Here is a 13,930-nt window from a genome sequence, read left to right as displayed (position 1 = left end):
TGATTTGAATATTGGCAAGAAATTGTTAATATAGCAATGTCAATGTCATGTTTTCAAGGGTAAACAGTTAAAGGATGACTCCTGCCACTGGTGTTTTTTATAAAGACTATGGGCAAAATCTGGAAGTCCTTAGGTGGACAAGACTCTTATTTAAATCACTGGGAGTGTTCTTTGAGCAAAGACTGAATAACAACTGGGTAATGACTAAGATCAGTATAAATGTAAGAGAAATATTGTAGCGAATTATAGGAATCAGAGTGGACACACTCCTCCATAGGAGCACAATGGGGCAGCAGAGGTAAGGAGTCTCCAACTCCTTTCACCACTACGCATGGGCAAGTCACCACTCCTGGCATTATCCTGAGTAGGTCAAAAAGCTGACTCTTGAGATGGCTACTAGATCCCCCTCTGTACCAACCAAAGCAACATTTCAGTTCATAGTTGCTCCTAAAAGTGTCATTACAAAAGATTATATTTAACATTATTTAATTTGAATATTTTATTAATTAGTATTTACAAATAGCTGAATTTCTGTTAATTAAACTCTTATAGAAAGTGTGCCCATTTTTGCTAAACAGAACTGTCAGGCGCATATTTTACCTGCACTCTGCTCAGAATACTAATTAACATTAGTGGGAGCTTTTCATGCAGAATGAGGATTAAGTATGGAGTTTAAAACATGCTGAAAAATCAAAGAAGGGTGGGGGGGCTGGCCTCAGTGTTTTATCATCATGTATGAAACTAGAGGATGGAGCAGATTATACATAGCTGACTTTCAGCTGGGACATTTATTCTAAAAAGGATTTTGGTTCTGCCAAACAGTGTTTATGCTAATTTCTAAAATCTTCTCAGATTTATATATTATGAAATATCAATGGAATGGATAGTTAAATATCTCTATCATATAGTCTAAAAAAATTCCTTTTTCCTGTGATTGGGCTGAGTCTCTGCCCTGTCCTCAACAAAGCTCACAGTACATATTGTCTTCTGAGAATTTTCCTATATATCACATGACTTTTGTTGTTGAGGTTTGCTTCAGCTACAGAGCTGGCTGATCATCAGAATTTCCATCCAGCATAAATTCTGATATTTTGACATTTGTTTTCAGCCTACATTGGGATGATAAGTCAGTGTACTGATTTTTTTTTTAAGAATGGAAAGTTCTGAAAAACACTGATTGATATTTACAATAAAACAAAATATTTCAACAGTCCCAAAACAAAACGTTCCATTGTGGTTTGTTGAACCAACTTGAAGCCCTTTGTTTCATCTCAATTCAACATAAATATGTGTCTGCCTGAGTTGCCACACTGCTTCAAGAGAATTCTGGTTCAGCTGAATCTTCCAAAGCAGAGCAAAGACTTGCAATGCATCATGAGAGATGTAGTCTTGCCAGTTGATGCCATAGATGAGAATAGGGGCATGAGTAAGGCTGTGAGTTTGTCACAGAAGTCATGGATTCTGTAACTTTCTGGGACTTCCGTGACTTCTGCAGTGTCTGGTGTGGCTGGCCCAGGGGATGCCTGAGCAGTCAGGCAGCCTCTGGGCTAGCCGCACCAGCCACTGCTGAGACAGTCTTGGGCCACCAAACCCTCCTCCTCCAGCAGAAGCAGGAGTTTGGGTGTGGAAAGGGGCTTAGGGCTGAATATTGGTGTACAGGATGGGGGGTGAGGGCTCTGGGCAACATTTACTTCAGGGGGCTGCCCAGAAGCAGTGACATGTCCCTTCCTCAGCTCCTAGGTGGAGGCACAGCCACATGGCTCTGTGCGCTACCTCCACCCTCAGGTACTGCCTCCACAGCTCCCATTGTCCCATGATTAAAACGTAACCTTAGGCATAAGGTACCCAACTGCAGCATCCATTAGGCACTGTTGCAGCTCAGGAAGACGTAAATTAAGGTCCAGACCAAAATGCAATATTTCAGTTCTGTTCAAAAAATTGAAATATATGAACCCAGGTCAACCTAAACTAACTACTTTGTTTAGATTTTCTTGATGGATTTTTTTTAACTCTTAGCAACATAAAAATATTCCCATAGAAAATTCTGATTTTGTGGAAACTGCATTTTCTGCTGAAAAAAACATTTCAACAGAAAATTTGTAACCAACTCTAATTAGTTCATATTCTTTTTCATTCACAGAACTATCTTTCTATTATTGTATCAGTTGCTTTGGTGGAAAGTCTCTTCCTTTCCAGACCAAGGTCTCATAACCTAAAAAGAGAGCTGGTGGGAAAATGAAAATTTCAAAGTTATTTTCTTTTCAAAGTGTTCAGAACTGACCATTTTTCATTTTTAATCTTTCTGAGAATTTTAAAAATATTTTTTCAAAATATTTGTAAGAAATGTTATCAAAATAGTTATCAACATTCTATTTCAGTAAATTAAAAACTTCAGTGACCATTTCCATAATGTTTTAGTTAAAAGCATCAGAGGAAGGCACAGTTTTTAATGAAAAAACTAAGGTTTTCTTTATTTGTTTTTACTTTTGAAAAACTGTGTTTTTTGGGGAAAAAAAGTAATTTTCTATAAGAAAACTTCTTGATGGAAATTTTTTCACAAGCTCTACTTGTGATGCATCTCAGTACAGAATTAAAATAAATGAGTATCCTAAGGCATATATTTAATCGAATCTAGTGAAAATTTAAAAAAAAAAACAATTTTAGGGCATGATGATTATCACAGTGGAATCTGGAATCCTTAAATGTCACTTCTTCTGAATTCCTGTTGTCCAAAACAGGGTCATATCAGTAACCTTTCTTTAACTTCACATTTGTCTTTTGTTTGACATCTGTACATATAAACACACAGCTCACCTATCTATCTGTTCCACAGGAAGAATTCTGATTATATTTAATGGAAATTCTGTGCAGGGAGTGCCTCCCGGACTGAGTTCTTATGCAGTGAAATCTTCAGCACATATCAGCCACTCTCTCCATTTAGCCAATGACTGCACCACACTTTTAAGCAGGAGGGGTTGTCTGACTAGCCAAATGAAGGTAACTGCTTTCTGGCTTGGTGGGGGAGAGATGAAAACTGCTGTAAATGGGTCAGCGTGGTCTCTGATTCATCCCCTGGGAATGAAGGATTTAAAAGGGGCAGCCCTATGCCTCAGCCCTCCCTTTTACACGGAACAGGCTGAGGTCGCACGCACCCACACACCCTCCCCTTTATGTGGTAAAATATCAGGTTTGATCAAGACTTGTTGTGGGCATTATGCTAACATCCCCTTTGTTGAGTGGGGCTGGGAAGGAATTTTTCCCTTGCCACCATATTGGCTTGGGTGCAGTTGGGGTTTTTTTTTGCCTTCCCCACAGCTGGTTCAGGAAGGGCTGTGTTCATGCATGGCATGATGGGTGGTAGGCTATATGTCACAACTTATTATGCAAGTGAGGGGCAGATGTCCAGTGCAGGTATGCCATAGGAAAGATATACAGTGGGCTGGTCTACACTAGGGATGGGGATCGATCTAAGATACGCAACTTCAGCTACGTGAATCACGTAGCTGAAGTCTAAGTATCTTAGATCAAGTTACCTACCGTCCTCACGGCGCGGGATCGACGTCCGCGGCTTCCCCTGTCGACTCCGCTACCGCCGTTCACACTGGTGGAGTTCCGGAGTCGACGGAGCGTGTTCGGGGATCTATATATCGCATCTAGATGAGACGCGATGTATCGATCCCCGAGAAATCGATTGCTACCCGCCGATACGGCCGGTAGTGAAGACATATCCAGTGACTGGATAAATGGCTTGGAAAGAGACTTAAGAAGAGGTATTCATTAAAGGAATGAATTTGGGGAGGGGGAGGGTGGGGACTCCTGTGTTTGTTATAGCAGGGAGCCAACCCCCCATTATTATAGCCCATCTTAACCCTCCTGTGAGGAGGTGGGGGATGGTAAGGTCCCGGTAATGGATTTGGTGGAGGGACCTAGATAGAAAAAGAGGGGGAGCTGGTGGAAGCCTCCCCCTCTCCCCGTAATTATGGAATAAAAAAGGGTTTACCTGCACTGTACACTTTTATCTGCTGGGTAGTCCCATCTAATAATAAAGTTGTGGCCTGATTAAACTCATGCAAAATGTCTCCTGTTCTTCTTTTGGTATAGCCAGACTAATCAATTATCTAAAATCATTGCATGTCCCTCACTGAATTCAGATAAGCAAGGTTCCACTATTCATATGATAGATTCAGGAGACAGTAGAGCATATGTTTCCAAATATAAAAAAGCATACACTATAGAAGAAGTAGCTTGGATTTCATCTATGTGCAGAGGGCCAACACCATACCTATATACCTCTTAAATCTCACTTAAACTCGAATAGGGATTACATGATACATTGATTTTAAGCTAACCTCTGCCCACGGGAGAATTACACCCTTGTGTTGTAAAGCTCCAACACTTTCATAGAAAACAGTGAGATGAAAAAACTTGTGGTTACTGGCATATCTAGCTTCCTCTTTTAGCTCAGAATTTGCATATCCCATAGTACCACAACAAGTAACTTCTTACATTTGAAATATACATTATTTATTTCTGAGTATGCAACTATATATCAGCTTGAGTGACTGTCCTAAAGAACAGACTCTGTGGAACATCAAATATTTATCTACATATGTATGTGTGGTTTAGAAGGTTTGCTTTCAGAATTGATCATGCTTTTTCACTGCATCATGCCTAATAAAGAAGAAAAACATTAAATAAGTTCAAGTAAATAAATTATTATATCTGCTGGATGCAATTCGAATTTACATGTATGTTCAAGGACCCTGTTCAAGCATCTTTAACTAACTGGTTGATTAATTAATTATCTGTTCTTGAGACTCAATACCGTATGTCAAGTGAAAAGTTGTAATTTGTACCAGTTTGTTTCGTCTTTTTAGTTCTTACTAGATGGGAGGTTTTTTTCACAAAAAACAATCGATTTTTTTGCCAGATCCCATAAAGATTTACATTTGTATTGTGTAAATTAGACCAAATTGAATTTACTGATTCTTAAAGGTTTCTTCCCAGTTCTATGATATGTCAACTAATATATATTTTTTGATTATTAATATTTGAATAATCTAGAGAAATACCAGGCAATGGATGTAATAGGGTATATTTTCTTGTAAATAAAAAAAACTTGAACTTGATAAATTAGCTTGTGTCTAATGAACTTCAAACAAGTGTGATTTTATAAAATAGTTTTGCAAGTGTTATTGTCAATGAGATTTGACATTCATCATGTAACAACTTGTACTTGTTGGGTGTGTGTATTTAAATAACCAGATTATGGAATATTGCTTTGAATGAGGATTTTACTGGTTGCCACAGTTGTTTCAGGACCCTCAACAACAAACGGTCATGAAGGGCTAGGTTGCCTTAATGTAGTAACAGGTACTCCAATACAAGGAAATATCTCGTTTTAGAAGAGAGCGAAGATTTTTTAATACAGTTTTATCCTCTGATTTTAGATATGCTGCATGATAACACCTAATTATTATGATGTGGATGTGAAATATCTTAGATATGTAGCTTTTAACATAACTGTCAAAATCCAGTTGTATTCTGACCTTTACATGGCTTCCTCTTAATTTCTGGATACAAATGATGTTGTGGATTTTAATCTATTACTGCATAAAGCTTTATATGATTTGGGACAAGATTAGTTTTGAATGCATCCTTCTTTTTAAAAGTTGAGGTTGAGGAAGTACTTAAAGTGATCAGAAAAAGGGGGAAAGGGGGTCTGTCATAACCCCAGCCAAGTAAAATTTTCATGCACTAGATACAGACAATTCACCATTTTTTATACATATATCACATAATTGCATGCAATCTTAGCTCATTAAGCTGTTTATACATATTTATTGTTGTGTTTAAATGAGCCAACATGCCTCATACAAATTATTGAAACAAAATACATCCTGTGAGTTTGAGGGATAGGACATCTGGGGGGTTCAATGAGTGTTAGTGTGATTGGGTCTCTCTGGAGATAGGGGATTGAAGACAAAGTTAGATCCATTGGAGTTGGAGTCTCTGAGGATGGGGACTGGTGGTTCAGCGAGATCTGGTGATTTCAGAACCTCCTTCTGGGATTTGAAGGCTGAGGGCTGCAGAGATTCAATGGGGTTGGGGGTCTCTCTGGGACTTTGGGGTCTCTGGAGATAGAGGACTGGGGTGCAGTGAAACTGTTTGATTGAGGGTATAGGAAGTGAGATTCAGTGGGGTTGGGGTTTCTCTGGGGTTTAGGGTCGCTGGTGATTTGGGGTCTCTCTGGGGAGATGAGGCTAGGGGTGCAGTCATGTTCATTGAGATTTGGGGTCTATCTGGAAAAGGGTGTAAAGGGTGAAAAGGGTTGGGGGTCTCCCTTGGGAGTTAGGGATGAAATTACAATAGATTGGGGGTGCCTCTTGGGGGATTAAGAGGGAAATGACAATTGGATGAAGGTATTTCTTGAAGTTGGGGTGAAGTGATGGTTGGGGGGCTGTGGTTCTCTTGGGAGGGGTGCAAAGAGACCTTGGGGACCATTTCAGGGGTGCAGCCTCTGCTGTCCCATCACCTTTCCTCCTCACTTGTACCCTGGCTCTGAGCGTGTCACTAGAAAGTGCAGGGTGGCTGGTTCCATGCCCCCTGTGGCTTCTTTTGGCCACTCCCAGGCTTCTAGACTGCACATGGCCAGGTCCCTCCAGAGCTGCTACATCAGCTGCTCCCCAAGCTCCACTTTGCTCCCGCCCTCCCCCAGATGGGCTGACAGGCCAATGCATGCCTGGTGGTGCCCATCCATAGGGGAGTGGAGTGGTGCCTTGGGAGCTGTATGTGGTAGCAGCACTGGTAGAAGCTCTATGCCCCTTAGCAATTCCCCTTGAGCTTAAAAAAATTCCCATGTCTATAACCCCCCCCTTACACATACATACATACACACTTTAAACACTGAATCAAGATGGTTGAGATAGAGGGGTTTCAAAGGCAGACAACAGTTATCAAGGGCATAAAAAAATCTCTTATGGCGACAAATTGAAAAGTTTGGCCTTGTTTCCCTTAGAATGGAGAAAAATACAGGAGGACATGATAAAAGTATAGAAAATAATGAACGGTATAAAGAAGATAGATCAGGAGTGTCACAATGTTCAGGGTAACTGCACCTTTAACTCCTGTTCCGTGGTCTTCTCTGTGCTCAGGTCTCTAGCATTCACCTCTCTCTGGACAGGGACCCAAGTCCCTCTCCTTTCTGACCAGGGGTGTTTTAGGTTGGAGTCCACTTGCACTTCACTGTGATTATTCTAAGGAGATCTGACAAACGGCCAGCCCTTACTCTTTAGTTTCTCTCCAAGGACAATGTCAATGATAGAACAGTGACCCAAACTGTTCTTTCAAAGCACAGCATATTTATTTAAAGACAAAAGCCTACAGAGAAAACATATAAAACAATAAAAGATCTAGACACATACTAAACATATGAGAAGTGACCCATCAGCCCTATAAGGACCTGGAAGATTAAAGCCCTTCCAACAGCTAAACAGGGTTGGGTCCTCCCTTGGACTAAAGATCGGTTCATTTGTTGCAACTGTCTCAGTTCAAACTTGCCCTTTGTATTCCTAGTCCTTTCTTTATGTCTTGCTTCTCCTCTGGGACTGTCTTGAACCAGGATATGCAAGCCGTTCTAAGGGTAGTACTTCTCTGGAGCTGTTACAGTCTTGGGCATTTGGCCTCATCATTCCCCATTATTTTTAGTTCCCGGAGGTGCTGTGGTAACCTTCCTCTCATGGAATAGAATACAATTCCCTTTTACATGCGGTTGCAATATCTATCAACAGGAGCTTCTGTTCTCCCTCTCTCATAACACAAGAACAAGGGGACATTCAATGAAACTAAAATATGGCAATTTAAAAACTGGTAAAAGGAAATACATTCCCACACTACATGTAATTAGAATATGGACCATTAAGCCAAGAATTTAGTAAGTTTCAAAAAAGGACTGGAAATTTATATGGATAAAAGTATTCAGAACTGTAATAATTAGCTCACAAACATTTGGTCAGGGATATTAAATTAGGGTTTCAGGTTCTAAAACAATGTCTATAAGGGATTAGAAGCAGGGGTGCTGGAACAATTTGTATAGTGGGGGTGCTGAGAGCGATTGAACCAAACTGTAAACCCTGTATATGATGGAAACCACTTCAAGCCAGGGGGTGTGGCAGCACCTCCAGCACCACTAGTCCCAGCACCTATGATCAGGAGCAATATGGGAAGCAGATCTGTTTACAGAAGGCAGATTGGTTTACTACAGGATTCTTGCACCTTCCTCTGAAGCACTTAGTGCTGGCTGCAGTCAGAGACAGGAAAATGGACTAGGTGGACCTCAGGTGTTTTCCTGTATGGCAGTTTCTATGTTCCTATCAGATAAGGAACTGAAGCCAGCAGTCCCTGGATTTAAATGTAGCACTGCATTGCCACTGAGACACCCTCAGCTCTGAAATTTGCTTTTCTGATTGTCTGAAACAGCTATGTTTGTTGATCATCTTTCTTAGCGTTTTACAGGGAGAAGAGTTGGGTGGGTTGGTGGCTAATTACATCCACTCAGAGGTTTGGTATTAGGCACATATTATAAATATTAAAATAAATGCTGCCTGCAGAAAAAGATGAAACTAATGCACTTCCCAGATGAATTACACTTAAATTACCATGCATTTTTATTTGTTCCAAATAAAAACAAACTCAAAGAAGTGACAAATTTATTAGCAATTTCACAATTGCATTATTATCCATTGTTAGTACAAAATTGTTTGAAGTGTAGGACGAAGAAAACTTGATTTATCATTAGCCATTTTCTCAGTATTAAAAATGAAATGGAGAAGGTCAGGTAATTTTTTAGTAGTGCCATGTAATAATGCAACTGGAAAACTGGCTACTTACAAAAAAGAGAATTTTTTTAAAATTAAGTCATTTAAATATAATAATAGTTTGTGAGAGCACATTCTATTCTGACAGCAATCCTAGGCAAACGGTATTCAGGATGAAGGGCGTCATTATAAGCAGCGATTATTGTGGGTATAGATCTAATATTTCACTTTTCCTTTTAAAGGGTAAGGGCTTCCCTATGCCTTGCCCTTACTCTGTTATTTGCAGATCTTTTCAGGCAGTTGTGCTGAGGGTGCTACCATACCTTCTGGCTTGTAGTAGTGATAACAAACACCAAATACATGATTTCCATGGTTTCCATCATCAGCACCCCTGCTATAAAAATTGTTCCAGCACCGCTGCTTTCAGGGAGCATTATAATCCAGATTTCCAAAAGTGTTCAGATTGTTGGGTAAATCCAAACTGAACACAGTATGAACAGTGACCCTAATGTCCAGGAGACCTCTATATGATTGCATATTAATTGAAATAACATCCAAAGGAAGTATTAGAATCATAGGATGAGATTTCCTACCCTGCTCTGACCTCTTTACATTACAAAAAATGGCTGCAATGAGAAAAAAGGGGCCTAAAACCCCTGTTCCAGCTGTGAGTCCCCAGAGAAGGAATTGCAGAAGACAACTCTTAGGCTATCTTCTGAGGACACTTTCACGAACCTTGACAAGAAAATGGGATAGAAGAGTCTTGTTAGGGTGGGGCCATAGCACTATGGAGATTGTGAACGGCAATGTGGCCCATAGGATGGGAGGCTCCCATAACTCAGACAGGCCCCTGGGCTGTTACACAAGGGGCTTCAGAGCTGGCCAGGCTCAGGAGGGCACAAAGAAGCCTCCTTAGCCCCCCTTGCTACTGGATTGTGAGTTGTGTGGTATAGCATAGGATCTCACCCATAATATTTGGGGATGGAAAAGAGCCATTATGTCATCCAGCACACCATCCTGCCAATGCAGTATTATTCCCTTACAGTAAATATTTTAATATTACCTAAGCATATTTGTAAAAGTCCAGTAGGATGACATATCCACCACTGCCTTGGGATGACAATTCCATAATCTACTAGATCTTACTGTCAATACATTTCCCACTTATATGCAGCTCACACTCTCCTTTACTTAATTGAATCCAATTATTAGTTATACTTCTCTGCTCCATACTTAATCATTCCTCTCCATCCTTGGTGTTAACACTCTACTCCTATATGCAGACTCTTGTCTTGTTCCCTTGTATATATTGCTTAGGCAGGTTACATGCAGTTAGTTCTTTTCATCTTTGTTCTTAAATCAATTACTCTAGGTCTCTGATCACTTTTGTTGATCTTCTCGGAACTCCCCACTAATCTGTCAGTAATTTTCTGATCATATAGTGCTGAGAATATAACTCAATATTACAGATTTACTGGATGGCAGTTGCTACAACTGCTTGTTTTTTTCCACTTTTTGGGGGTCAGGGCAAGGTGATGCTGGTTATGGATAAAGTTCTTTGGTTTGAGTTGTTTATTATAGTGAAAATACTATGATTCAGATTTTCAGCTGGTGTAATTTCGCATCGTTTCATTGATGTTTTGATTTTATGCTTGCTGACTTTCTGGCTCATAACATCCAGTTCTCTTGTTCCTCTCCCTTTCACCAGAAATGTTCCAAAATAATTGACAATGAATTAATGTATTAATGAATTCCCACACTACTTCCCACCATACCATTCAGACCTGCTGGTTGATGCATTATCATTTTTCCATGTGTTTTCATATGATTTTTTATTAACAACAATAGTGTCAAGATGTTCAGTTCTTCACAATTGCCCATCATTCTGTTCCATATTCTTCTCATTAAAGACAGATTGTAAAAGCAGTTCAATGGGTTAACTATTCCTGAGACATTTGTTTTATATTTCTCTCCTTTATTAGTCCTTTCTCGCTGATATTTCTTATTTTTCTATATTTGCAAAACTCCTTCTGATTCCTCTTATTCCATTTAGTTTTTATTATTTCATGCTACTCTTCTGCTGCCTTAATATTTATCCTAGTAGTCATTAAGTGATTCTGTGTATTATTATTTGGTTCCCCTCCCTTGTTCATTTCCAGTACAAGTCACTTTTTATTATGAGTTTTTTGAGCAATCTCTGTGGAAAACCTATTGCCTGCTGCCTGCTTTTTTTAATCTCTTGAGGAATTTTAGTCTGTTGTATTTTAATTATTGTCTTTTTTTATGATACACTATGTTTTCATGCTCATGGATTGTAAATATATAATTCGAGCATGCATTATTCACTCTTTTTTATTAATACTTCCACATTTGCTTCCTTCAAAGCTCATGTGCTTATATATCTTTGTATTATTGCTAACTATGTTGTATTCAGGTAGTTCATAGTCACTAATATATCAAATTTCCGTACTGAACCTTCCTTTGTAATCTGTTTTTTCCTCTATTGGAAAGAAGTAGTTGCTGGATGACTGCTCTAGCTGGAGCTCAAGAAATGTCTAATATTTATGATCATTTGTATATTTCTGATGCCATAATATTTTGTGTGTATACACATACTACCAAAGCGCTTTGTTATGCTCACAGAAAACAAACAGAAACATTTGATAAAACCAAAAAATACTCTTGCTGGAAGGAACATTCCTTAGAATTCAAAATGGTAACATACAAGCACTCCAAAACAGAAGGAGACAAAGCAGGCTGCTTTCTAAAACAGAGAGGCACAACTCAACCTTACTCAAGGCTGTCTGACTGATTGCGGCTAGGCCCAGCTCATATGCTTCCCTACAGAGCACTTAGTGTGGAAACTGGACAAGTTCTTAAAGTGATAATTGAAAGCATGAAAGAGGGCCAATTTATGAATTTACCAGAGTGGAATTTTCATTTTTTTTAGATTTTTTTTTAAATTCAGATTTTTAAATCTGAAATAAAACAAACTAGTTTTAACATTTGAATAAGTGTTAGTAGTGTAACTTTTTTGAATCCTGGGAGCATTAGCTTACTAGTTTTAACATTGGGTTTTTATCATGTCAGCTTTTAACTTGAACGGTATTTTTCCCATAGGGACACTTTCTTATTCTTAACCAACCAACAATTTTTTAATTCACCCAGCACCACTTTAGTATACAATCTAAAGTTCACCACTCAAGTGTAGACACGACCAATGTTCTGGGTATGAACAACCACAGTAATCTTGTAAGCAGTTCTCACAGACTAAAGTTGAGGTTCATCAGTTCTATCAAGGAGCAAAGGAACAATGCAAATTATCAAGACTTATTACATTGACTTGTGATCATAAATTCTTAATTTCTGACATATGTATGACATCTCAAAGGATGTGCTTGTCTTTAAGGCACTGAGTATGGTTACTACCCTTTGATTGGATTGGTTCAAAAAAGAAAAGTTTAGCATATTAAAAGCAATTGCTTCAAGTTGTTTTCAGTCCATTTTAGGCTACTCTGCTTGGACTTATCATGGAGTTAAGTTATAAAATATGGTTATTTAATGCCAAGTGGATGCTCAGATTTTTAGTTCTTAGGTTCTCTGCTGCTTCCACTGGTATTCAGTGCAGAAAACTGGTGTATAACAAATTTATGTGATCCTTTTCTCATCAGAGGCTTTTTAAGTTTGATTCTTTTCAAAGACTGTTTCATTAATAGCACCCACTCTTAATTGGGATCCCTGCTTTTAAGCAATTTTTCTTAATATTTTGGTTATGCTCTGTTTTATATCTTCCAACATGCCTTTGTCATTATGCCAGATAATTTCTATTACTTTTAGAGTCAACAACTATTTACAATGAAAACCAACAAAATCCCTTATAATCTTCTAATTTTGAAGGACATACTCCAGATAGTCTTTGATCATACATAAGCATTTCACATTATTTATAGAATGATGTAGGTCTGACTCACGAGGCAAGCAAATATGCAGCTATTAATTTGGGGTGAAAGACAGATTATCCATGATATATTTGATTTACAACAAAAATAATGTATAGTTTATAATTTGCGGTGAAAACATGTCTTGGATTTCTTGAGGTAACTGTTTACCCAATTTGATCTTTCATCTTACAGCCAATCTTATCTAATTTGCTTAATTTGAAGCTTCCCCACCCATCTTTTAAACCACTCAATGTGCAATGAGCCACTTTGCATAGGAACACAATATGTCACTCTTGGTAACGTAGATTTCTTTTTAGATAAGTTGGGAGGGAGAAAGAGGTTTTATCCATATGGAAATTATGAAAGATTCTTGCCTAGGTGATTAACAGTACTCTCGTTTAACCATTTTAGTTTCTATTCTTGGGGAGAGGAACTCCCAACTTTGGCTGACCTGTGGGTCTCACCTGATATGAACCAATGTTATTAAAGAAAGTGTCTCACCTGATATGAACCAATATTATTTTCTTTATTTCTTAGGTGGATCCTATTTTAGGATAAACAGAGGTCGATAGCTTTTCTAATTTTTTAGGGCAAGAAGGAATCAGTAGTTATTAATCATCCAAGGCATATCTGTGCTATATATCCCTTACATAGCTTGAAATTCCAACACCGTTCTCAATATACCATACACTCAAAGGGCCAAATCAGCACAAGGGAATTATTGTGTTAAGTGCTGTACCAACACACATGAAGACACATCCCTGCCCGTAAATGGTCACAATTTACTTTTACAAATTGTAAACACGGTATAGACAGTGATTTATATAAATATGATAAATAAATACATATTTTTCTCCCTTACAGAGTTACAGAGTAGTTCTTGTGGCAATCCAGGAGTTCCACCAAAGGGTATCTTGTCTGGTACGAAATTTGATGTTGGTGATAAAATCCGCTACAGCTGTGTAACTGGATACATTTTGGATGGCCACCCCCAGCTTACCTGCATAGCTAACTCAGTGAACACAGCATCGTGGGATTTCCCAGTTCCTATCTGCAGAGGTAAGAAATACTATGATAATCTTTCTTTAAGTATTTAATGTACATTTATGAGTTGAAGCAACTTTTTTTCTCTAAAATAAATTTAATCATTTATTTGTTATCAGCTTTACTGTA

The 13,930-nt window shown here is 38.6% G+C and overlaps 1 protein-coding gene across 4 annotated transcripts in view; it reads left to right on the top strand.

Moving 5' to 3' along the window:
* The window catches only part of CSMD3 (CUB and Sushi multiple domains 3), a 1,232,975-nt gene that overhangs the window by 250,076 nt on the left and 968,969 nt on the right, over positions 1-13,930 (top strand). For all 4 annotated transcript variants that reach the window (XM_030553724.1, XM_030553722.1, XM_030553727.1 and 1 more), the window contains exon 4: positions 13,622-13,816. In XM_030553724.1, the coding sequence (XP_030409584.1) occupies positions 13,622-13,816 (195 nt within the window). The remainder of the gene's footprint in view (positions 1-13,621; positions 13,817-13,930) is intronic.

This window comes from Gopherus evgoodei, chromosome 2 (genome assembly GCF_007399415.2).
Source record: "Gopherus evgoodei ecotype Sinaloan lineage chromosome 2, rGopEvg1_v1.p, whole genome shotgun sequence".
In the NCBI taxonomy this organism is placed as follows: domain Eukaryota; kingdom Metazoa; phylum Chordata; order Testudines; family Testudinidae; genus Gopherus; species Gopherus evgoodei.
Note: the sequence above shows the minus strand (reverse complement) of the source record. Positions and strands in the feature narration are given on the sequence as shown.